This window comes from Emydura macquarii, unplaced genomic scaffold (genome assembly GCF_026122565.2).
Source record: "Emydura macquarii macquarii isolate MOO-44397 ecotype Brisbane River unplaced genomic scaffold, CSIRO-AGI_Emac_v2 contig_3110, whole genome shotgun sequence".
Taxonomy (NCBI): Eukaryota; Metazoa; Chordata; order Testudines; family Chelidae; genus Emydura; species Emydura macquarii.
Window position 1 is genome coordinate 379,084 of NW_027133247.1, and position 23,348 is coordinate 402,431.

Below are 23,348 nucleotides of genomic sequence, written 5' to 3' on the forward strand. Positions count from 1 at the left end.
TCGTAGGCTTCTCAATACATTTTCAGAATGGTTTGGAGATCCGTTTCAGATTGAGCAACAATCGCATTGTCATCCTCATATTGGAGCTCCATTAGGGATGTTATTGTAGACTTTGTTTTAGACTTGAGTCTGTTGAGGTTAAAAGTCTTTCATCCATTCTATACACAATTTCAATTCCAGGAGGGAGCTTTCTGTCAATGAGGTGCATTATGGTGGAGATGAAGATGGAAAACAGTGTTGGAGCTATGACGCAGCCTTGCTTCACTCCAGTTTTCACCTCAAATGGTTCTGTTTGGTTTCCATTGCTAATAACCCTTGCTGACGTGTTGTTGTGCAGAAGTCTCAGAACACTGATGAACTTGTTTGGGCAGCCAGTTCTGGACAGGATTTTCCAGAAGGCTTCACAGTTTACAGAGTCAAAGGCTTTGAAGACGTCAATAAAGGCCATGTAAATAGATCGATTTTGCTCACGACACTTCTTCTGAATTTGACATGCTGTAAAGATCATATCCATGGTTACTTGAGGTGGTCTGAAACTGCTTTTAGATTCTGGAAAAATTTCTTCCGCAAGTGGAAAGAGGCGGTTGGTGAGGATAAGAGTGATGACCTTCCCAGCAGTGGCCAACAAGGAGATGCCTTTGTAGTTTTAACAGTCAGCTCTGTCCCCCTTCTTAAAAATGATAACAATCAAGACATCCCTTAGGTCAGCTGGGATTTCTTCCTTGATCCAAATTTTAAGGATGAGGCCATGAAGCTGACTCGTAAGTTCTCCTTCTTTGAAAATCTCTGCAGGTTTTCCGTCAACACCGGCTGCCTTTTTTATCTTAATTTTCCTGATGGCACTCCCACTTCTGCTAGGGTATGCAGCAAACCAAGGTCTTCTCAGATTGCTTTTTGTGGGATGTTATTTATCTTATCTTCATCGACGGTTGAGTCATGGTTCAGGAGATCCTGGAAATATTCTTTCCAGTGAGCATTGATGGATTCTTTGTCCTTCAGGAATATTGTTCCATCCTTTGATCTTAGAGGATTGAAGCCTTCAGTGCTAGTGCCATAGACAGCTTTGGTAGCCCAGAAGAAGCCACGTGTGTCATGGATATCAGCAAAATGTTGGATTTCCTTTAATTTCTGAACCCACCACTCATTCTTCAGTTCCCGCATTCTCTTCTGCACCTCTGACTTTTGCTTGTTGATGTGCATTTTTCTTAATCACAGAGTTGATGTCATTCTGCCAGGCATAGAAAGCTTTCCATTTTCTGTTGATGAGACCTTGAATTTCTGTATAATTTTCATCGAACCAGTCTTGATGTTTCCTGATCTTGTGTCCTATGGTATTTTCACAGGATAAGAGAACAGCTGTCTTGAGCCCCATCCAGTGCTCTTTGACTCCTGCTGGGTGCTTTGTTGGTTATGTCTCATTCAGGAGTTGCTGGAATTCCCTCTGTTTCAGTAGGTCCTTCAAGCACTTGATGTTTATCTTGCGCCTGATCTGCTTCCTTTGCATTCTATCTTTAGGACCAATCCTGATGGACATGCATGAATGGATGCATGAACACTTTCTTTTGGAGAGGGAGAGCAGAAGAAGAGCCACAGATACGTGGAGTAGGTTTTGCCATCAAAAATTAACTTGTGAATCGACTCTCAAAACTCCCAGTTGGCATCGATGAATGCCTTATGACTCTCTGTCTGAAACTTGCCAAAAACCAATAGGTGACAATTTGTGAGTACATATACCCTGACTCTCAATGAAATCATGAAGGAAAACTTCTACTCACAGCTTGACATCATCCTTTCAAATATTCCAAGGGATGACAAAGATCATCCTTCTCAGAGATTTTAATGCCAGAGTGGGAAGAGACTCATCACTTTGGAATGGCACTATTGGAAAAGGTGGTATTGGAAATTTAAATTTCCAACGTGGTCCTTCTCCTGACGAAGTGCACAGAACATGAACTTGTCATCACAAATACCCTGTTCCATCAAAAGAACAAGTTCAAGACATCCTGGAAGCATCCTACATCAAAACAGTGGCATTTGATCGATTATGTGATGGTTTGGATTCGCGATTGCTGGGATGTCCTGATTACGAGAGTCATGACTATCACTGATGGCTGTTGGACTGACCATTGCCTCAGGAAACAATAACAATAATTTGATAGGTTATTGTAGTCCCAAATCTTAAGTAACCAAAGCTTTCAAGTCTTAGCAAAACCTTTTGTTACACTCAGAAACAGCTGTATAAACATAAAGTTTCATTGAGTTATATCCGCTTATGCTAATGACAAAAATAAGGGCTTGTCTATATGTGACATTTGCACCAGTTTAATATAAATTGACTTAAAACTGGCTTGGTTAGATTCTGTATAGAATCTCTTATTTCAGTTTGAAAGTTGCTTATTTTAGGTTAGCTTATGTAGATACAGAATTCACCCATGTATATGTCCGGTTGCTTCATGGAGATGTTCCTGACTAATGAATAGGATTTCAGTCCATGTTCAACATAAGAAAGTTTTGTACATCCTTTGTGGTGCATGGGTGAAAATACTTCTAGAATATAAATAATTGCTTCATGAACATGATTCATAAATGCTCAAAATATTGTTTTTTATTTCCTCTGCTTTGGATTTTTGGAAAAGCAAGAATTTTTTATTTTCCTGCATTTCCTGCAGAACTTTTAAGGTAGTTTTCAGAACTTGAAATTGCCTTGTTACATGCATATGATTGACTAATGCTGTATTAATTTAAAACCATGTCTGTGTAAATAAAAATTCTAGCCAGTAAACTGGAACAGATCCATGAGTTGGAAAAACAAAAAGAACCAGTTCCAAGGATTTGGGAGGGCAGAGGTCAGGGACCCAGCATTGCCAGTCCCTTCACTTTCAATGTAATTGAAAGTCTGCAGAAAGCAGTGGAAATATTGACCAGGGAAGACAGACAACTTCAGAGGGAAAGACTTCATATTAGCAGAAGGTACCAACACTGAGATATGTGGGTTTTTTGTTCGAGGAACAAGCCGGCACCCTGACTGGAGAAGGCCAAAGGGGCACTAGAGTGAATGAGGGAACATCGTGGAGGATTGAGCCTGCTGTAAATTTGGACATTTAAAATGGGATTATCCATTGATTAAAGCTGATCTTCAACAGACTGGTGCAGAGAATAGCACCACAAACTGCCCATCTGCAAACTTGAAGCTTCTGAGATATTTGAGTCCCGCTGTGGGAGAGTGTTATTCATGTGCCCAGGAAACATGGGGGAATATCATGTGAGACCATATTTGATCTGAAGCACAAATTTCTATGATACCTGAATGCCTGTGGAAAGAAGCATCCCCATTGAGATCTCAGAAAGTAACAGCTTCCTTCGGTGCAGTCAAAAGGGGAAATAGCTGGATGTAATGGGTCCTTGGCAAATCACTGTAGAACTTATGTAATATATGCCATCATGTGCCAGCAATGCCCCCTGCCATGTACATTGGCCAAACCGGACTGTCACTACGCAAAAGAATAATCGGACACAAATCAGACACAAAAAATGGTAACCTCCACAAGCCGGTAGGAGAGCACTTCAATCTCCCAGGACACTCTGTAGCTGAGTCGAAGGTTGCCATTCTTAAACAAAAAAATAAAAAAAACAACTTCAAAAACAGACTTCAGCGAGTAACTGCTGAGCTGGGAACTTATCTGCAAACTTGACACAATCAGACTGGGTCTGAACCGGGACTTAGAATGGTTATCTCATTACAAGAAGTAATTGTCACTGTTCACACATTCTCACCTTCTAATCAACGGTTGTGAATAGGCCTCATCTACCCTAACTGAACTGACTTTGTTAGCACTTGCCCTCCCTATTGTTATGTTTCTCACCCTTGGGGGGGGGAGGGGTGTGTGTGTACCCCCTATCTGTGATTTCCACTTCATCCATCTGATGAAGTGGGTTGCAGCCCAAGAAAGCTTATGCCCGCAGAAATTTGCTAGTCTTTAAGGTGCTACAGGACTCTCGTTGTTTCTGCTGTATACAGACTAACATGGCTACCCCTATGGAACTGTAGAACTTGATGCCCTTACTTTGACATGGGATTTTATTGTGACATGGGATTCTGATCAAAGGGCATTGGTTAGTTAATTTCCTGATGAAGGATAGCATTAACTTTAATGTGGATATTATGGTTCAAAGGTGAGCTGAATCTGTGACCTCTCTTTCTCTCTCTCTCTTTCCGTCCCCCTCCCAGTGGGCACTTCTTTCAGTTGACAGGCCAGTTGACACCTGCCTTTCTTTCTGAGTGGATTCTGCAGTTCACACCACTTTTGATTGGACTACCAGGTTACAGAATCCCTTATTTCCCACCCACATTACTTCCAGCAGGTCCAACTGGCCCCTACTATGGAATCCCTTCCTAGAGCTGCAACCAGCTGGTAAGCACAATGACAGAAAACAGCTTGTTCAGGACAAAGTATTAATCCATAGGAATATGCCAGGCAGAGTTAAAAGGGTTAAAGGGTAATAAAAACTTATCTCACCTAAACCTTATCCTTTCCTTGTCTGTTTAGTTGGGTTCCACTTTTCCCAGTTATGCCTTATTAGTTTGAGGGGTTCAGCTGGTATCTCTGGAGACCCTCTTTCTGTCAGCGCCTGTCTGAGTTCACAGGCAGTCTTTTATCAGCTTCAGAAGTTCCTTTGGCTGACCTTGGATCCTGAATTTGGTCCAGACTACTTTATTATTTTTCCAGAGGGGATCAAAGGTAGTCTTTAACAGTGGATTCCTTGTATTGTCCATTTGAGCACCAGGCAATCAGGATTGTTTACAGACATTAACTTGTTTCCTGCAACTCAAAATTATCTAAGACTGATTTAATCCTTAATAAGCAACACAATCCATCAACCCCCCATATAGCTTATAAAATATAATGAATACGTAGTTCTCCCATGTTCTTTGCATGGGGAATAAAATGTACATTGCAATTGGAAAATGTATTCCTGTAATTTGTTGGAACGATGCCACCAATGTGTGTAGGGGAACTTTGGCAGAGGATGTAACAATCCCCTCAAGGGTGGAAGTGTTAAATCCAGGCCAGGTGACAGGAAAAGCAAATAATGATGGACTAGAGGACACTATGGACCATCTGGTGATTTGCTGATGGTATGCTCCCTTAAGCTACACAAAGGGGAGTGAGACTGGTGTGGGTAGCTAATTTAGCACCTGAAACTTAAATATTAAAACTTGGCACTAAACTTGTTTGTTCGGGATATGAAGAAATAGTAAATGTTAAAAGTTATTTTCTTTTGAAGGGTAGTGGTGGATGTATTGGGCTCCCAGTTTGTCATAAAGATTGTGTTTTCATAGTTAGTTCTTTTGATTTTGTTTGCTTTGTAGATGTAAAGGTGTGGAGGGACACTGCCACAGCAGTATCATGCTGGCTGGGTGAATGGGTGTCCCTTGGCACACGCACAGTTTCTAAAGCAGTGGTCCTCAAACTATGGGGCATGCCCTCCTAGAGGTGCACAGAAGAACATGCAGGAGGGCGCAGCAGGGCCAAGGCCAGCCCCCATGTGGGGCGGAGAGGGAGCACCTCTAAGCTCCCAACTCCTGGCCGTGCTCCAGTGCCCTGGCCCCACTCCCTGCTGTGCTCTGGCTCCTGGGGGTGTGTGGAGCAAAAAGGTTTAGGGACCACTGTTCTAAAGGGTGTGGCTCCTCGTGTGGGAAGGACCCCTGTCTCCCCATCTCAAGAAGTAATTGAGAGGAAATTCAGAGGTGCGAGTGCTTCCTGCCATGGGAAAAAGCAGAACTACTAGAAACACCAACTGCAGGAGGGAAGCTGCCTCTGTTCTCTGTCTCAGTAATAAATAAATGGGTATCTGTTTACTGAGCTTGTGCCTGTGTCGTTGTTTGAGGCGTTCTGCCTAATCGTGCTAACCCACCAATAAGCAGACTGTGAGTTTGCATAGCAGCAGACTGCACTTCCGTCACTAGGCTGCTTGATGTAAAGCTTGTTTGGTATCTGGGCTCTATTCCTGTCTCCACCAATGGCCTACTGAGTGACCTCCAGGCAAGTCACTTCTGTCTCCACTTCTGTGTTTGTTTCCCCACCTGTAAAATGGGGATTGATCCCGACCACCTATGTAAAGTGCTCTAAGACCTATTGATGAAAAGTACTCCTATAAGAGCTAGGTATCATTACTATTTATGAGATTGTGTGATCAGTCAGTCACTTAGGGGCAAAGTTTGAAAAGCGCTGACTGATTTTGGTTGCCTGTTGATGCATTTGCCTCATTTGGGATGACATGAATTTGTGAGGAATGCTATGCTCCACTACCCTGCCCTTTGCTCCCTATCTATAACATCATAGCTTTTTCTTTTTTTTTCCTTAAGCAAACACCACCTCTGAGCTCGGGAATTATTGGGGGCAAAGGGTATTCCACCATAGGAAGTCTATTTATCTAATCTATATTTTACAGGATTGTGCATCAGCTCACAGAGTCTTCCAGCCAAATAAGATTACCTTCTGTTATGGGAGCTGTACAAGATAGCACTCCTGGCAAAATAGCGATTCTGGATATCTGCTAATTTCTGTGGCTGTATTGATTTAAAGTTATCATGAAAGGGTACAGCATAGGTATGCTGGGCTGAAGATCAAATACTTTTTTGTGAGCAGGAGAGGGAAAGAGCAGCAGTATGGTGGGAAGGTGAGATCAGGAGAATAGAATATACTTGGAAATATGCGTATTTATTTTTTCTTCTCTTTCTGGTTAGAAACATTTACAATATAGGAAAAAACATTTTGAGCTTGAATTAATTTTGAGGTGTGTGTATATGAAAGCTGTACTCTGGTGGCTGTTTAAGTACTAATACATTATTTTGATTTGACTTTTATGTTAAAAGTATGAAAAATGGTAACGAAATCTTCAACTTCTGCGTTGGCAGTCCTCCAGGCTGTAACAAATATATGTATACTTTTAACTGATAAATGCTGTAGTAGTATAATATGTTGTGTAGATGTATCTTTAATATGTTACTTTGTCCATTTAGCTGTCCTGAATACAACCAGTTGTTCACTAAGAAAGGACATAGCATAAAGGGTGATTCAGGTTTTATTTTTGACTGGCTGATGCTCTTTCAGGCTAGTATAGAACTGACTCATTTGTAGAAAGTTCTGCAGTCTTGCAGGATGCAATGAGAATGCCACCCAGCTGAAGGTCTAAATAGAGAAACTCTGGATCATGTTTCTAAATATCACATTTCTAGTCTGTTGCCAATTTTATCTGTTCAGAGGTGGGAAACTTGTTACTAGATGACTGTCCATGTTTGACAAGGTCAAAGCAAAGGCACTATATTTTTCTTGGAGGCAAAAAATTGATGAAATAACATTTCTTTTGCTTCACAGTAGAAGAGTAACAAGGATTAAATCACAATTAAACTGATTTGAGTTATTACCTAGATAATGATACAAAGCTGGGAACTTAACATAAATCTTTGTAATGATATTTTGAATTGGGCTCCCTCAGGAAATAACATCTTGGATGCTGATGGCTTAAAAAGAATGATTATTTCAAAATAAACTCTGAGATGTTGCTAATGTGATAATTAAACAAAGAACATTTTAGTTACCTAATAGAATGAAACTGACGTGTGTTGGCTGAATCCTTTTAACACTCAGTGGCCAGTTGATGTGGGACTTTCTATTGTCTTACTTTAGCAGCCAGAGTCAGAACATAATGGTTGTTTGATGGCCTATGTGAAATGAGTTGGTGGCTTTAAACCAGTTCCTAATGATATAAAAGCCCCTACAGCTGTGGAGAGGTGCTTAGCTTATAAATCAAAATCAATGAATGATGGTGCATAAAATGGAATGGACTCTGCAGTTTATTCATTCTAAATTGTGTGAGTTTTGCAGCACTTATGGGATAAAAGCAGTAAAAACTTTTTTTTGCCCAAGAAAGCAAGCAGATCGGACTCTGAATACACAAAGACAACATTTCTGCTAGGTAGGATGGTGCCATTTTTATAAAGTCTGTTTTCAGCGTAAAACAGCGTGTTAAGATCCAACTAATTTTTGTTCAAACTAAGGGCTGGTCTGCGCTGAGGATTTACATCGGCATAGCCACATCTCTCAAGGGTGTGAAAAAGCCACACCTCTGAGAAACATAGATATACTGACCTAAACTCCATCTAGACGGTGTTAGGGTGACAAAAGAACCTAGCTAGCACCTCTTGGGGAGGTGGATTACATACACTGATGGGAGAACCCCTCCTGTTTGCATAGGTAATATCTACACTGAAGCATTACAGCAGCACAGATGTCATGTTATGGCTGTGCTGCTGTAGCATATTCAATGTAGACGTACCGTAAAACAGCAGTAGCACTACAGATTTCTGGATGCTTTCTTACTCTGTAAATACATTTTAAAAAATGCCTTCCTATGTGTGTGTTTTCGAGAATGCTTTCAAGGCTATTGCTACTATTGTCAGCAAGGCAATTCCAAGATAATCTTTTCTTTCTCCCATGGACCACCTTAATACTATAATAAAATGTCTATTTAATGGATAATGAGCTGTATCTCTACCTCCTAAACTGATTTAAAATTAGGAATTATGTTCTTATGATGTGAGGACAGAGGACTCATACCAGATGTTGCATAGGCTTTTTTTTTTTTGGTCTGGGACTCCCAGTAATTAAATTCTTTATGCAGCCTGGCAGTATATGCCTTTCATTTTTTCATGCGTTGATCTGAACTCCTGCACAACTTCAGTGCTAAGTAACAGATTAGGCATCTGCTTTTGTTCTTATAGTTTAGTCTGTCTGATTTCACTGGAGTTATTCCTGATTTACAGTGATCTAAGTGAAATCTAAATCAGACCCATAGGGTTCCTACTAAAATCTTTCCAGGCACAGTACAAAGTTGATGGGAGCGTAACAGGGGCACTGCATCAGGAGCTGATTCAGTAACCAGTCACTCAAATCCCCCACCACTATAGATTAATTGGGACCTCATTAGAGGCTCAATAAACAAGTGGTGCTATAGCTGAAGAGCTAATTAGAGGAGGAAACAACCCAGCAGTAGGGAGCAGATAAGTGGAGAGGAAGGAAGCCCTGGAGGGGGGGAAGGAGCTGAGAGAGGGGGGGAAGGAGCTGAGAGAGTGAAGGAAGCAGAGCTGGCTGGTGCTGCTGCCGCTGCCATTGTTCCCTTTCCCCCAGAAGCAATCTAGTGAGAGATGAGGGAGCTGGCTGAGATATGTAAATATGTGAATAGCACTACAGGTGGTAGCCTGCTGGAACATGATAAGGACACATGGTGAGGGTGAAGGAGACCTGGAGTGGGTGTGGTTAGTACATAAGGTGAGAGAGGACTCCAGGGACCACCCTGTGATGGGGAGATCAATGGGTTTTCTTGAACAGGCTGTCAGGTAAAGTGTTACACTTCTGCAGTTAGCATTTTAAAAAAAAATTAAATGTCCAATGCGGGTTTAGCAGGTTTTTTGTTTTGAAGCACATCCTCATGCAGAGGCTGCCATTCTCTGTAAACTGTGGCATATTTCAATGATCGACTCTAGTTAATCAATGAATAATAGGAATAAATGTGCATTCTTGTTTCCATGAAGAAACAAAGATAACTATTGTGTTCTAGCTACATTTTCTATACTGTTTTGCAGGCTGCCTATTGTTAACACTCTACTGTTATGGATGTTTTGAAAACATCTTGATATTGTAATAGTACAAAATGAAAACTAACTCAAGGCCCTTAATGCTGCTTCTCACAGCAAAAAATTGTCCCAGAAATGTTTTGTTCAACAGTGTATCAGTTTTTTTTTGTTTTTTTTTTAAAGAAAGCTAAAGTTCAGCTTTATATGCTGGATAAGTTTCTGGAGAAAAAACAAACAGACAAACAAGAAAACCCTCGACCATACCATAATGCTGACACAGACTTGTTTAAGATCTAATGTCTTGGTGTTGCAGAACGATCTTTCTTAGTTAGTTAGCACTGTTCAGTACGTTCTCCCACTGATGTGTGCCACTCCTGCTTGCCTCAGTGGGAGTGGCTCTGCAAATTGCCATATGCTTATCACTGTATTATGCAAACAAAAATGTATTAATATTAGCAAAAGACAATGGATCATGCTTTTCTATCCACATTTCTACGTTGAAGTACGCTGTTGGAGGTTGATGGAACTTTTAGGGTTTCAGATTGCTCTACGGAATGAGTGGCAATGATTTTAAGCCAGTGGTTCCCTCTAGAGTTACTCTGATTGGGGACACTGACTTTCTTCTGTCTACAGTTTCATTGGGGAGTACCATAAATACTCCCACTGGTTGCACCGCCGTCCCCACAGGCCAGCATGCTATACAAAAAAGACCTGTGGGAGGTGAAGTAGGGAGGGAGGTATTGAGAGTTGGGCTGGCAAAAGCTGTGTTCTGAAATTGTCTGATTGGGGCATAATGAATTTTTGAAATTTTGTGCTGTAGTTGTGTAGAAGGATGTAAAAAGAAAAATAGGGAGCCACGGGGGGAAGGGAATTCACCACCAACAATACAGCATCTACAATGTCCTGACACAGAGAACATCTTCCAGGAGGCAGACAGCTTGGGAAACTTAAAGCTGGGGCCTGCAACTTGGACACTTTCCTCTCCTGGTTGATATAAGGTTTGACAAGGGAGCTGGGTTGTTTATTGATGGAAACCAAGTGTCAAACAAGGAAGACACATCATCAGCCTCTTGAACTGGTTTCCTGAGAATCTCCCCAGATTCATGCAGCTTGGTCATGCCCCTGGGCCACATGGAGATTAGCTTTCTTACAGAGATTGTGGAGAGGAAAGGTAGCTTGTGATGCTTCCCAGTTCAGGGCTGTGAGGCACCTTGCTATCACCTGCCCTCAGCCTTGTCTGAACCTGCCAGGGGTTAGCTGCCCAATTCTACTGTCTATCACAAGCACTCCCCTCTAGGCCGCACAGGCCCTGCTGCCTCTCTACAGATAGGCAGACTCCAACCTTCAAGCCATCCAAGCAGGGCCCTGGAATATCCAGCGCCCTAAATCCACTCTATACCTGCAGTATTTACAGATATGCTGTTTTCAAAGGAATGGCACACCCTAATTCTCTAGTTACACCTCAGGCCACCTTTCTGCTCAGCACACAGCACTTATACTTGATTTCAATATGAACATATCTAAGTTTGTGTAACAGATGGCAGAGATTCAAGTAAGAGCAAATTAGAAGTATTGCAAACACATGGTTCTATATAAAATAAAATCCTAACATGCATTTGTTAGGATACAAGTATATAATTTAAGTTTGTATATAAGCATTTAGGCTTGTGTAACTGTTGGAGATGGCATTCTGGGCCTGTTTTGGGGCCTGCTTGCCTGCCTGAAAGTTAAGGTCTTTAGATACACATGTAAGCAAAGAACAGATAAGTGTCTATTTACTCCTACCTGAAAGGGACCTGTCAGAGACCTATCACTTCCTGGTGACCTGCCTTAACTCCAAGACCTTAAAAATGTAATTTTCAGTATAGATACATAACTTAAATATTCTCTGTACATACAGTTTTCAATTGTTTTGATGAAAAGTGAGCTATTGGCTCTTGATAGAGACCTTGCATGTTACCCTTTGAACTATTATGCATATATGTGACCCAGGGAATCCCTGTAAGACCCTGTGCAACCCCTGTGCCCTCTTCCAGATGGTTCCAAGAAGTCTTTGGGTTGCACAGCTTTGAGGTAGGGTATAGGATAACATGTTCCCTTTCCCTTGCACCTTGCTATCTCTTCTCTACAACAATTTGGGTATTTAGTACCTTTCTTGTCATGTGAGTGTACGGGAACATAGGATCTTTAGTATTGAGAACTGGACAGAAAATGAGGATCATCACTTAAGACCATGAACTATATTTTGCTCCAAACTCCTGGGTAATCCAAATTCTTTCCACCATTTATTTCCTATCATAATGGAACTTGCCATGACTGATGTAATATTTTAAAACTCAAATGTAACTGATTTGTTTTTCCCCTCTGTGTAGATCATATTTTGCACTTTGAATACGCACAAAATTGATATGGACAAACTCTTAGGAGGGCAGATTGGTCTTGAAGATTTTATATATGCCCACATAAAAGGACAAAAAAAAGAAGTGGATGTTCTTAAATCTGAGGATTCTCTCGGGCTTACCATTACAGACAATGGAACGGGTTATGCCTTCATAAAGGTAAATTTTAACAATCTATTATATCTAATGCTATAAAGACTATATATATAATAATCCTTTAGAACTGGAGCCTTTTTGACTACCAGATATTCACCACAATTAAAGAAGAGCAACAATCACTCCTACATTGAGGGAGCTGTTAGTTTTCTGGATATTGTGCCATTTCCAACCTTTTCACTTCTTTAATTTCTTGAAGGTGATGATAGAGCAGCTGCTCACTCATGTGACAGTGAAGTTATCCTAAATTTCCATCACTCATAAATCCTGTTCACAGCAAAACATAGTGCCCTTCCGCTGCATGAAAATAGGCTTAATTGCATTGTCCCTCTTCATCCAGCCTCTGCAGTTATTCTACGTGCATTAGCAAAGTTAATTGGAGTGCAGCTGTGAAGGGTGAAGAGAGTGGTGTCTGGTTTTATTTTTTTGTTTGGTTTTTTGTTTGGATCAGCTGCAGGATCCTTGTGGTGGGAGTATCACTGAGACTGTGTTTGGCAAAGTAAGGGTGTGGTGCAGACTTCAGTAAACTCTTTAATATCACTGGAGGTTCAGAGTCTACAATGAATTTTGTCAATCATGCCCTGACTTTAGGAATATAAATACTGAACCCTAAATTTCCTAGCGGTAACGGCACTTCAATGCTTGAAATTCCTAGCACCTCCACTTGGTTCTCTTAGATGGGCAGTGACAGGTGTTTTTTTTTGTTTTTTTTCCCCAAAAATGTCTTGCAGAGTGCGGTGATGTTTAAAGTTCCTCTCTTCCAGCACTCCTGGGAGTGATAATCCTCTCTCTGCTTGGCTGGTAGCATGTGGAGAGAGCAGTGCCAATCACAGGGATTACTGCAGCCTGGGGGCGGATTGGGGGGGGAAAAAGTGGTGGTATTCTCCCGTTCTCCATCAACTCCCTAAACCTTGCTTGCTTATGTCATCAAAATGAGCTGCCACTCACAGTAGATTGTGTAGATCTTCATAATACACCAACGCCTTCTCTACACACACAAGCTGTACCACTTTAAGTATACCAGTGTAGTTAAAGCAGTACAACTCTCTTAGGGTGGGAGCAGTTACCCTGATATAAGCATGTTCATACCATACTATGTCTACACTCAAAACACTGCATCAGTGCAGCTGCGTTGCTGTAGCGCTTAAATGGATCTACGCCGACGGGAGAGCTCTATGCTGACGGGAGAGCTCTCTTCTGTAGACATAGTTAATCCACCTCCCTGAGAGGTGGTAGCTGTGTTGGCCGGAGAAGCTCTCCTGCCGACATAGTGCTGTCTACATGGGGGATTAGGTCAGTATAACTATGTCACTCAGGAGTTCGGGTTTTTAACACCCTTGAGTGATGTAGTTATACTGATGTAGGTCTGGAGTGTAGACCAATCGTCAGAATAGCTTATTTCTGTATGCTAGGGATTGTACAAGTATAACTGTATCAGTAAAAAATATCACACCCTTCACTGACATAGTTATACTAGGAAAAAAAACTGATATAGACCACGCCTTATACCTCAGCTTTCTCTTGTGCTTTGAAAAGCACTGAAATGGCTAACAATGCTGACGTTTAAATGTCAGAAGCTCATTACACGTCTGAGTTTAACACTGCATTGAGCTGAATGGGAGCAATGTCCACTTGACAGCTATGTTTTTCAGGCTGTCTGCAGACTCAGGCGTATGCTACTGCATCATTTTCCTTCAGCTCACATTTGCAAGGTTTTCTTTGCATCCATGAGGGCTAAAAACTTATTGAAACAAAACGACAGGTTGTATTCTGGAACTAAGATGGCAGTCACCATAGAAAAGTTGTCTCACCAAACTTGCACACTGGTTTACTCTGGGCCCTGGTTTTAGGAGGAGAGGATCCTGTTGTATTGGAAGAATATGAGCAGTGCTTGTGAGCCCAAAGGAAATCTGACCTGGGGTTCAATACACTTCTGAAAAGTTATTTTTGTTTGTTAAAATGACACAATAAGACAGGGACAGAAAGCCCCAGGGGAAGGGAGAAGTAATCTGAAAGCCACTTAGATTAGGGATAAACTCAGTAGTAAAAATAAAGGAAGCTTTCTCTAAAATAGGATGCTCAACATCTGGCCTGTACATTCAAATACATTCACTATCTATCTGGAACTGTCACACCAGAGGAGCTGGGACTTAAACTGAATTAATAGATTCGTAAATATCAAGGTCAAAGAGGTCAGATAGGCTTCCAGTCACCCCACTATATCATGCTTAAATTTAACATCCCCTTCAAAATGCCATTCCAGCCCAGACAACTAATTTGATTATGTATTGCATCGCCCTTTGTTCCAGAGAACTGGCTAGAGCATAGGGCTCAATGAGTAGTGATCAATGGCTTCATGTCTAGCTGGCAGCCGGTCACAAGCGGTGTGCCCCAGGGGTCGGTGCTGGGGCCAGTTTTGTTCAACATCTTCATTAATGATCTGGAGGATGGGGTAGATTGCACCCTCAGCAAGTTTGCAGATGACACTAAGCGAGGGGGAGTGGTAGATACCCTTGAAGGTAGGGATAGGATACAGAAGGACCTAAACAAACTGGAGGATTGAGCCAAAAGAAATCTGATGAAGTTCAACAAGGACAAGTGCAGAGTCCTGCACTTAGGAAGGAAGAATCCCATGCACAGCTACAGACTGGGGACCAATGAGCTAGGCAGCAGTTCTGCAGAAAAGGACCTGGGGGTAACAGTGGCTAAGAAGCTGGATATGAGTCAGCAGTGTGCCCTGGTTGCCAAGAAGGCTAATAGCATATTGGGCTGCATTAGTAGGAGCATTGCCAGCAGATTGCGGGAAGTGATTATTCCTCTCTATTCGGCATTAGTGAGGCCGCATTTGGAGTATTATGTCCAGTTTTGGGCCCCCCACTACAAAAAGGATGTGGACAAGTTGGAGAGAGTCCAGCGGCGGGCAACAAAAATGATTAGGGGGCTGGAGCACAAGACTTATGAGGATAGGCTGAAGGAACGAGGCTTGTTTAGTCTGCAGAAGAGAAGAATGAGGGGGGATTTGATAGCAGCCTTTAACTACCTGAAAGAGGTTTCCAGGGAGGATGAAGCTAGGCTGTTCTCAGTGGTGGCAGATGACAGAACAAGGAGCAACGGTCTCAAGTTGCAGTGGGGGAGGTCTAGGTTGGACATTAGGAAAAAGTTTTTCACTAGGAGGGTGGTGAAGCACTGGAATGGGTTACCTAGGGAGGTGGTGGAATCTCCATCTTTAGAGGTTTTTAAGATGCGGCTTCACAAAACCCTCTCTGGGATTATTTAGCTGAGGTTGGTCCTGCTTTGAGCAGGGGGTTGGACTGGATGGCCTCCTGAGGTCCCTTCCAACTCTGATTTCTTCATATGTCCTTCTGCTACTCTTATCAAATCTTCTAGCCTGTTGTCCTATACATGCCCTCTCAATCCTATGCACCCATCCCCACTCTCTCCTAATTTAAATATTTTCTAAACATCATCTTCCGTCAAGCCCACACACATAAGCAAACCAAATAATTAAACACATTTAACCTATTTAAAATAGTAATGAAACTATTTTGGGCATCAGCTGTATCTCATCTTTTTTTTTTTTTTTTTTTTTTTTTAAGACTGTCTCTGCCTTTGAGATTTTTGACAAATATTTTACACTGTTGCTAGCACCTGTGCAACTCTACCTGTGGCAATAACAATGGGGCACCTAGTATAGATAAAGTCCTGCAGCTGCCAGTGTTTTTAATACCATGTCATCTAATCTGTACAGTAACAATCCCTGAGAATTTTTTTAAACTGGCGTCAGCCATGTAAGCAGTTAAAAGATGAATGATTTGGTCAATGAGTCAGTGTATTAAATAATGGAAAAGGTGGAGACACAAATATCCAAAAGGTATAAGCTGTATCTTTCAGTATGCTTTGTTGCCAGTCAGATAGAAAGCTTTAGTGACAGTTCCATTACAAAGCAGAAACAGAATAGTTGAATAAAGAGCTGTATTTAGGGGAATCACTTTTGTCATTAGAGCTTTTCCTTTTATATGAACTGATTTAGTATTCCATTAGGAATTTATGAGCTCTGTTGTACTAGGTAATCTGTTGATGGTTATAGTTGCTTACCGCTTGTAACAATTTGCTACTCTGTATTTAAAAGGATAAGTCTCTAAAGCAGATAACAGCATGGTCAGATTTTACAGATGAAGTTGAAAACAATGGTTCTTTTGCTTTAAGATCTAATGTTGTTCTGCATTATAAAAAAATCACCCATTTTAAATTCAGTATTATGTCACTTTTGCAAAGCTGCATTCAACAGTCTGTCACCAGTTCTATTATAAAGTCTTATTTTTCACGGATATAGACTCCCCATGCACCAGGTCGCAACACCATTTGGCCTAGTTGCCCTTCTGTTTAAATAGAGGGAAAGCTGGGCCAGATTTGAGTAGTGTTATGACCCCGTCCACTAGGTCACAAAGCCACTTGTTGAAATTTGTCCCAGCTGATACTCCATCTGTATGATTGGGTGTCTAGGTTAAATTTCAGTGGTGTTGCATCCATGCAGCCCAAGTGGTGCTCTGAAGCAGCCATACTGATTTAGTATGGGACCACTGCTTATAAGTGGCCCCTGGTTCCACGCCCTATGGAACTTTAAGCTCAAAAGCCTTGTGTGTGGGGAGAGGGGGAACTGCCCCACTCCCATTGGAATTAGAATAGTAGACAATGATATTTTATTTTCTATGTCGTCTTGTAAGCTGGATGAATGGGTTTACCTGAAAACAAATTCCATTCTCAGTGAAATAGTATGTATTTCAGGAGGGCGTTAAAATAAAATTCCTATCTCAGCCTAACTGTTCAGGATAAGAAGTTATGTTATGTTATAGTTTCTCCACCAAAGTAAGGGAATGAAAGATGGGATTTATGCATAGAAAAACAAATACTACAACATATTTTTAATATAAAATTGAAATTTAAACTGTAAGTCTTGTTCACATGATTTTTATAAATTATGCCCCTAAAATACTCTGATAATGCAAATGCTAGACATCTTCGCATGCTTTGGGATTGTCTATCTTCTATAATTCATTCACCATAAGATTAAAAAAAATGCTAACTTCTATTGTAAAAGTTACCAAATATCTTTTACATGATTTATTTTTCCATGAGATGTCCCATTAAGTACAGTGATTTCATAAGCTTCTTTCTTATCTCAGTAGAAATACTGTAATGCAGTTCTGCAAGGGGCACAGGAAATGTGGGAATATATGGTGTCCTGTGAGATGTATGTTTAAAATTGCCACACTAACTGTTTATAGTACAAAATCTTTTAATAATTCGATATCTACTTAAAGTTCACCTTCATGTCTAAAGTAGATTTCAAAATGCACTTTGGGCCACACCCAATGTTATTTTTATGTTAAAGGCATAATAAATATTTTTTGAATGCTCCTTAAGAGCTGAGTTCACTGTTGGCATAACAGGTGAAACTATCTTGTTGTCATTAGAGTTTCACTCATCTGTAGTAGCAGTCAATTTGGTGCCACATGTTTATTTTTTCACAATTTTGTTTCTAACTAATATAAATACTTTTTTACCTGACAGCGTATTAAAGAAGACAGCCTTGTCAACCAAATCAAAGTGATATGTGTGGGTGATCATATAGAATCTATAAATGGAAAAAATGTGGTGGGTTGTCGTCATTATGAAGTTGCCAAGATACTAAAAGGACTGGAGAAGGGTCAGACATTTAAACTAACATTGATAGAGCCTATGAAAGCATTTGGTGAGTGACATTCAATCTCTAATTACAAGAGGTAGACAGTATGCAATACCATGCCTCTGTTGTTTTGTTGTTTGTTTTTCCAAACATGGTGAAATTTATCCTAGGTGACCACCCAAGGTAACCTAGTTGCCTAGAGGAGTTAAGGTGTTTTTGTTTTGTTTATGTTTTGTTAAACTAAAGGAAAACAAAGTTGAACCGGAAGCACACTTTAAGATCTTAAGATGCTGCCTGTGGGAGGTGGTCTCTTGCTCAGGTTTCGCTGTAGGTATAGTTAAGTTTATTTGACTTGTGAACGATGTTCATTTTCAGTTCTTATTTTGTTGCAAAATTCCTGGGAATTTATAGGTGTCTATTACAAAAATTAAAAAATGGGTGAAGATCGGTGCAAAAAGTTGACTTCACAGTTTTCTAGGTAAATATAGGGTTAGTATTGGGGAACAGGAGAATAGACACACAAAAAAGCAACAAATAGAGAAAAGTAAGAGTATTGAAAGTAAATGTTGTAGTTTATTTAATGAACTGTACCTTACACACACACATACTCGTGTGTGCATCTTCCACTACGTTACCTAACTTTAACTGACAGCCTCAAATTTCACTTATGCTAATTTATAATCAACAAACATATCTACTCAATGTATTGGATTTTCTTTACATAACAGTATTTTCTTGTATTTGAGTGGTCCAAAATTCAGGTGAAAATCGCTAAAAACCAAATAATAGCTTTTGTAAAACCCAAGGGTTTTTTTTCAGAAAAATGAGTTTTAAAAACAAAACAAAAACAAAAAAAACCCACAACCCCAAAACAAAGCATCTTTTCTATGTTTCATATAATGGATTTGAATAAGCCGCAGCTGTAGTCTAGTGCTCTATGTACATGTAGGAAATGACTGACATTCTGGGGTACAAGTGAATGACCCTAGGCTTTATCAAGTCATTGTGGGGGATCTCTGAGGCTATTCTTATTAAATGTAGATTGCTTCTTTGATCTTTCTGAAAATGGAAATGAATGACTGCATCGTGCATTCAGCTCCTCTGAGCATTGTACCTGGAATGCTGAGCACTTTCTGAAGTTTGTCAGCAGTGCAGTCCACTGTGGGCTGGATCACATCCATCCCATTGGGGCGGTTACCCTCAAACTCATCATCCTGCTGCTCTGCCCCCACACACTTACATGCAGAATGGGGAGAGAGGTTGTTTCCTTGAACCCACAGATGGTATCTACACAGAGATGCTGCGACTCTTGCCCTGGCTCAGGAACCCTCTATTTCTCTTCTGGGTCCTTGGCAGTGCAATTTGGTTGAGCAATGCTGTCGTGCTTTCCCTACTGGCAGTTGCCTCTGAGCCTATTTAAAAGGAGTAGGGTTCCACAATGTATAGGTGCTTGGTAGAAAAGGTAACAGAGGCAGAGACTGAGATTCTCTAGTGGACATTTTTTTTCCATGCTCTGCCCTTGACCTGCTATATGCCCTCCATGTATGGTTCCCTCGTGCCATGGCAGACCTCTGCAGAATGTGAGGAAAGCATGTGACAGTGTGGCAGAGGCTACTAACTCATCCCTGTCCAAGCAAGGAGGGAGCCAGTGGCTCTTATAAATAATTGTGTGTGTGTGTAATCACCTGTATTATTTTTTAACAAGTCATTGAAAATTAAACGATATACATGTAGCTGAACATTTCAAAATAGAAAAAACTTTTCTAGTTTTTATTTCCATCACTTTATTTAAGATTTTCCCTTAAGCTTTTCTTTGCAATATTTTCTGTAATAGTAAATAATTCATAATAAAATGTTGATAGATCATTGATATCCGTTGGTGTATAGACACATCCTAAACTCTGGATTCCCCACTATCACCTCCAATTTCAGAGCAAGTTGAAATATTCGTTTTCCAAGTTGTCATAATCTGTGACCAGTCTAGGAAGACTGCAGTGCACCAGTGTGGACACTTGGTGTCAGAATAACTGCAGTAATTAGCCAGAATGAGAGAAAATGGAATTGTATTTTTTATGCTTGGTGCTATAGCCTGGTAAAGAGGCAGGGGGTGCGGTTGAAGCTCTGTTACCTCTAAAGATAAATATATATTTGTTAAATACATACACGTATATATTGCACATATGTACTTTATAGTGATGCTAAGAATGTAGAACATGTTGCAAATGGCAATATGGAAACAGCTGATTTTGATTTTATCATTTGATATTCAAAATCATTAGTTCAATAGGGATGAGTTATACCTCCCTCTTACGCTAGCTATGGGGGTGCTACCAGATGTTGGTACTTGGAGAGAGCGCTCTTTCCCCTCCTCCCTTAGCCCGTAAAATGTTGTACGTTCTATATAGATAATGTTTGGCTTTGAATTATTAGGAAATTGGTTTATGGAGGCTTTTGATGAGCTATAAACCTCAAATGGAATTTTCACCACAGCCCATTTGTTCCTTTAAAAAAAACAAAAAACCCAACAACATTTAGCTCCAGGATGTAGAAGAAATTGTCAGAATAGCCTGAGTTTTGATCACTTGTGGCAGCAGATCACATGGGGCTAACCTGGAACTTTAGGCGCACTCCTGTGCAAAGGGCAATGTTTAAGCTGAATCACTCCAAGAATAGCTGTGGAAGGCATGGTGACTGGGAGTCGCACCTCTGAGTCACAGTGACTTGCCTGCTTCCTCCTCACTCCCAGGGGAGAGGGAGGGGGAGAGAATAATCATTTACCACCTCCTGTTTCCCTGCAAAGGCACAGCCATTAGCTTAGCTATTCTGCTCAGTGAGTAAAGGTATGGACCCATAGGTTTGCTCATTACCCCATCACTGTGACCCATTCTCCTCTCAGGAGTGCTGCTCAGGGGAGGCAGTAAGTTAGGCAAATGGCCTCACTTACTTGTATCCTTCCCAAGCACAGGGTCTGGGTAGCCTGAGTAAGAAAGGGGTTCTTGCTCTCCCTTGGGTAGACATAAGATAGCCCTCTCTGAATGGTTTTGGCATCAGTAGAAACTAATTGGAGGAAGTATAGCATGATTTTTTAAATTTGAATAATGATAGAATTAATAAAAAGGTCCTGTTCCAGTCAGTATAACTTAACAGGCAGTGTGGCCAAAATGTTGGGTGCTTGTTGCAAATCTCCAAAAGCAACTATATACGTCAGATCATGAGTAAAGGTACTACTAGTGATGGAGCTAAGGTAGGTGTACCCTTCATCAAGAATGAGAATTTTGAAATGTTTCTTCTTAAAGAGAATTCAACTTCCTCCTTATTACTGCACCAAAAGTAACAAGTAATGAGGAATATAGAGGGTTAAACAAATGTGCTGATACCAGATGTGCATGTAACAGAGACTGTACAGTATCAGCTTATTAAAATGAAATAAAGTAAAATTAGGATTTAAAAAGTGAATTTTAAATTTGAAAAGAAGTAGAAATTCTCCTCATATAGTGTGACTCTATAGACTAACAAAGCCACAGCAACCAATTGGAACGCATCTGAATAAAATGAATGTAACATACTGAAGACTCATCTTTTAAAAGCAAGATTATTAAGAAAATGTCATGGACGGCATTCTTTTGAGGGGTAATTATGGAAGGATAATGATCAGTTTAAGGCTTTAGACTATTAAATTCCTGGGTACCATGACTCTACTTTTGCATTTGGAATTATATTTTAATTATATTACAACTTCTTACCCCCCCCCCCCCAACATCCCTGTATTTTTCCACTCTAATTCCTCATATAATTCATGAGTAATAGTGCTAATAGTGAATAATACATCCCTTTAGGAACACTGCTCACTGATTTTATAAAGCAGTTTTCAAGAGAATATGCAAATAGGCTGTTTTTCTTAAAATTCATAACCAATTTGGTATTTTTTCCCTATGCATGAGCATATAATAGAATGGATGAAAAGTCAGGAATAAAGGGACAGTATAAAGCTCCCAATGGCAAGCACAGCTTATTAAAGTAATACAAGATTTTAAAAATTGTGGGTTTAAAAAAAAAAAAAAAAAAAAAAGTAAAATACATTTTGGATTATGTTGTAGATAGGAACCAATGCTTATTTTACTGTATCTTTTATATTTTACTAGCTCAGCCATATGCTGAAATAACTTATCCTGAAACAGAGAGAGACAAAATTTTAAGAACTGAAGAAAGGATTTCTTAGTAAAGTGTTATCTGGAAATTGTATGGTCTTGATGCATCAACGTTTATTCAGCATATTTGTAAAATTATTTCTACAGTACTTTAAGAAAATTAAACTGCACTGTTTGTTTTAAAATGAGATTGAACTACCCAGAACAGTCACTTTAATATTTTGCGAATTGTAATGTATTTTTCTTGGTGAATGTATTTGGTGCTCATGAAAGGTTCAGCATAATAATTTTATATGCAGTTCAGACCTGTAAAACCCCTGCTATTCCATTTCTGAGGCTTTCTTAAATAGTTTGAATTGTGGCAAAGCTTGTACAATGCACAAATGAGGACTAGGAGTTTTCACTTGTGGCCTAAATGCTGAACTTAAGTATCCAGATGCAAAAGGCTAGTGAAGCCCACATTACCACCTACTCTCAATGTACAGTATTTATTTTGCAATTATACAATTACTGTATTGGTCCTAACTTGGATTTTTAGCTAGTTCATAAACAATATATTTTCTATTTTATTTTGTCATAAATATATTACGTGCAGCATTGAAATACTGTACCTGCAAGGAACTAATTTAACACATACAGAACTAATTGTGTGTGTGTGTGTGTGTGTGTGTGTGTACTCCATCATATTGTGTGTGTGTGTGTGTGTATGTATATATATATTCCCAAATGAAGAACCTTCATTAACTCAGAGTTTAGATTTGTCAAGTATATTTCCTTATAATGTAAATATTAAAAAGCAGAGCTAAGGTAACATTCACACCTGAAACAGGACCAGCCTACAAGCATTAGCTCAGTACAATCATGACACAACTGCACTAACACACAGGTAGGTGCCAATCATGCAGCTGTTAGCATTTGGACAGACTGCAAGTGACTCTAATTAACTGTTTAAAACAGAATAAAGTGTAAGAAGAATAAGACACTGATAATGGGCCACAGTTTGGCAGTTCTGAATTTTAAACTTTTGGGATACTTTTTCAGCATATGGCTCGCAGAAGCAGAAAAGAATGTATTGGTGGAGAGAGTAGTACCAGATTAAGAAGACTGTAGAAGAATGGACTCCCATATCAGCTCTGCAACACCCATGTCAGTCAACAGATTAGGGCCAGTTAAGCTGTTTATGGGTTGAAAGATCAGAACAATGCTGCCAACCTTACAGATAAAATTCTATCCTAATTGGCACTGCCACTATTAGGCTGAGAGATGTCACATCTAAGGGGTCTCAGGCTTTCTTCTATCACTACCAGAAAGCAGCTCAATTC

The 23,348-nt window shown here is 40.2% G+C and overlaps 1 protein-coding gene across 1 annotated transcript in view; it reads left to right on the plus strand.

Annotated features, from left to right (window-relative positions):
• GIPC2 (GIPC PDZ domain containing family member 2) overlaps nucleotides 1–23,348 on the plus strand; it is a 44,894-nt gene that overhangs the window by 7,489 nt on the left and 14,057 nt on the right. Inside the window, exons 2-3 of the mRNA XM_067530670.1 lie at nucleotides 12,010–12,195; nucleotides 17,764–17,944. Coding sequence (XP_067386771.1) covers nucleotides 12,010–12,195; nucleotides 17,764–17,944 — 367 coding nt within the window. The remainder of the gene's footprint in view (nucleotides 1–12,009; nucleotides 12,196–17,763; nucleotides 17,945–23,348) is intronic.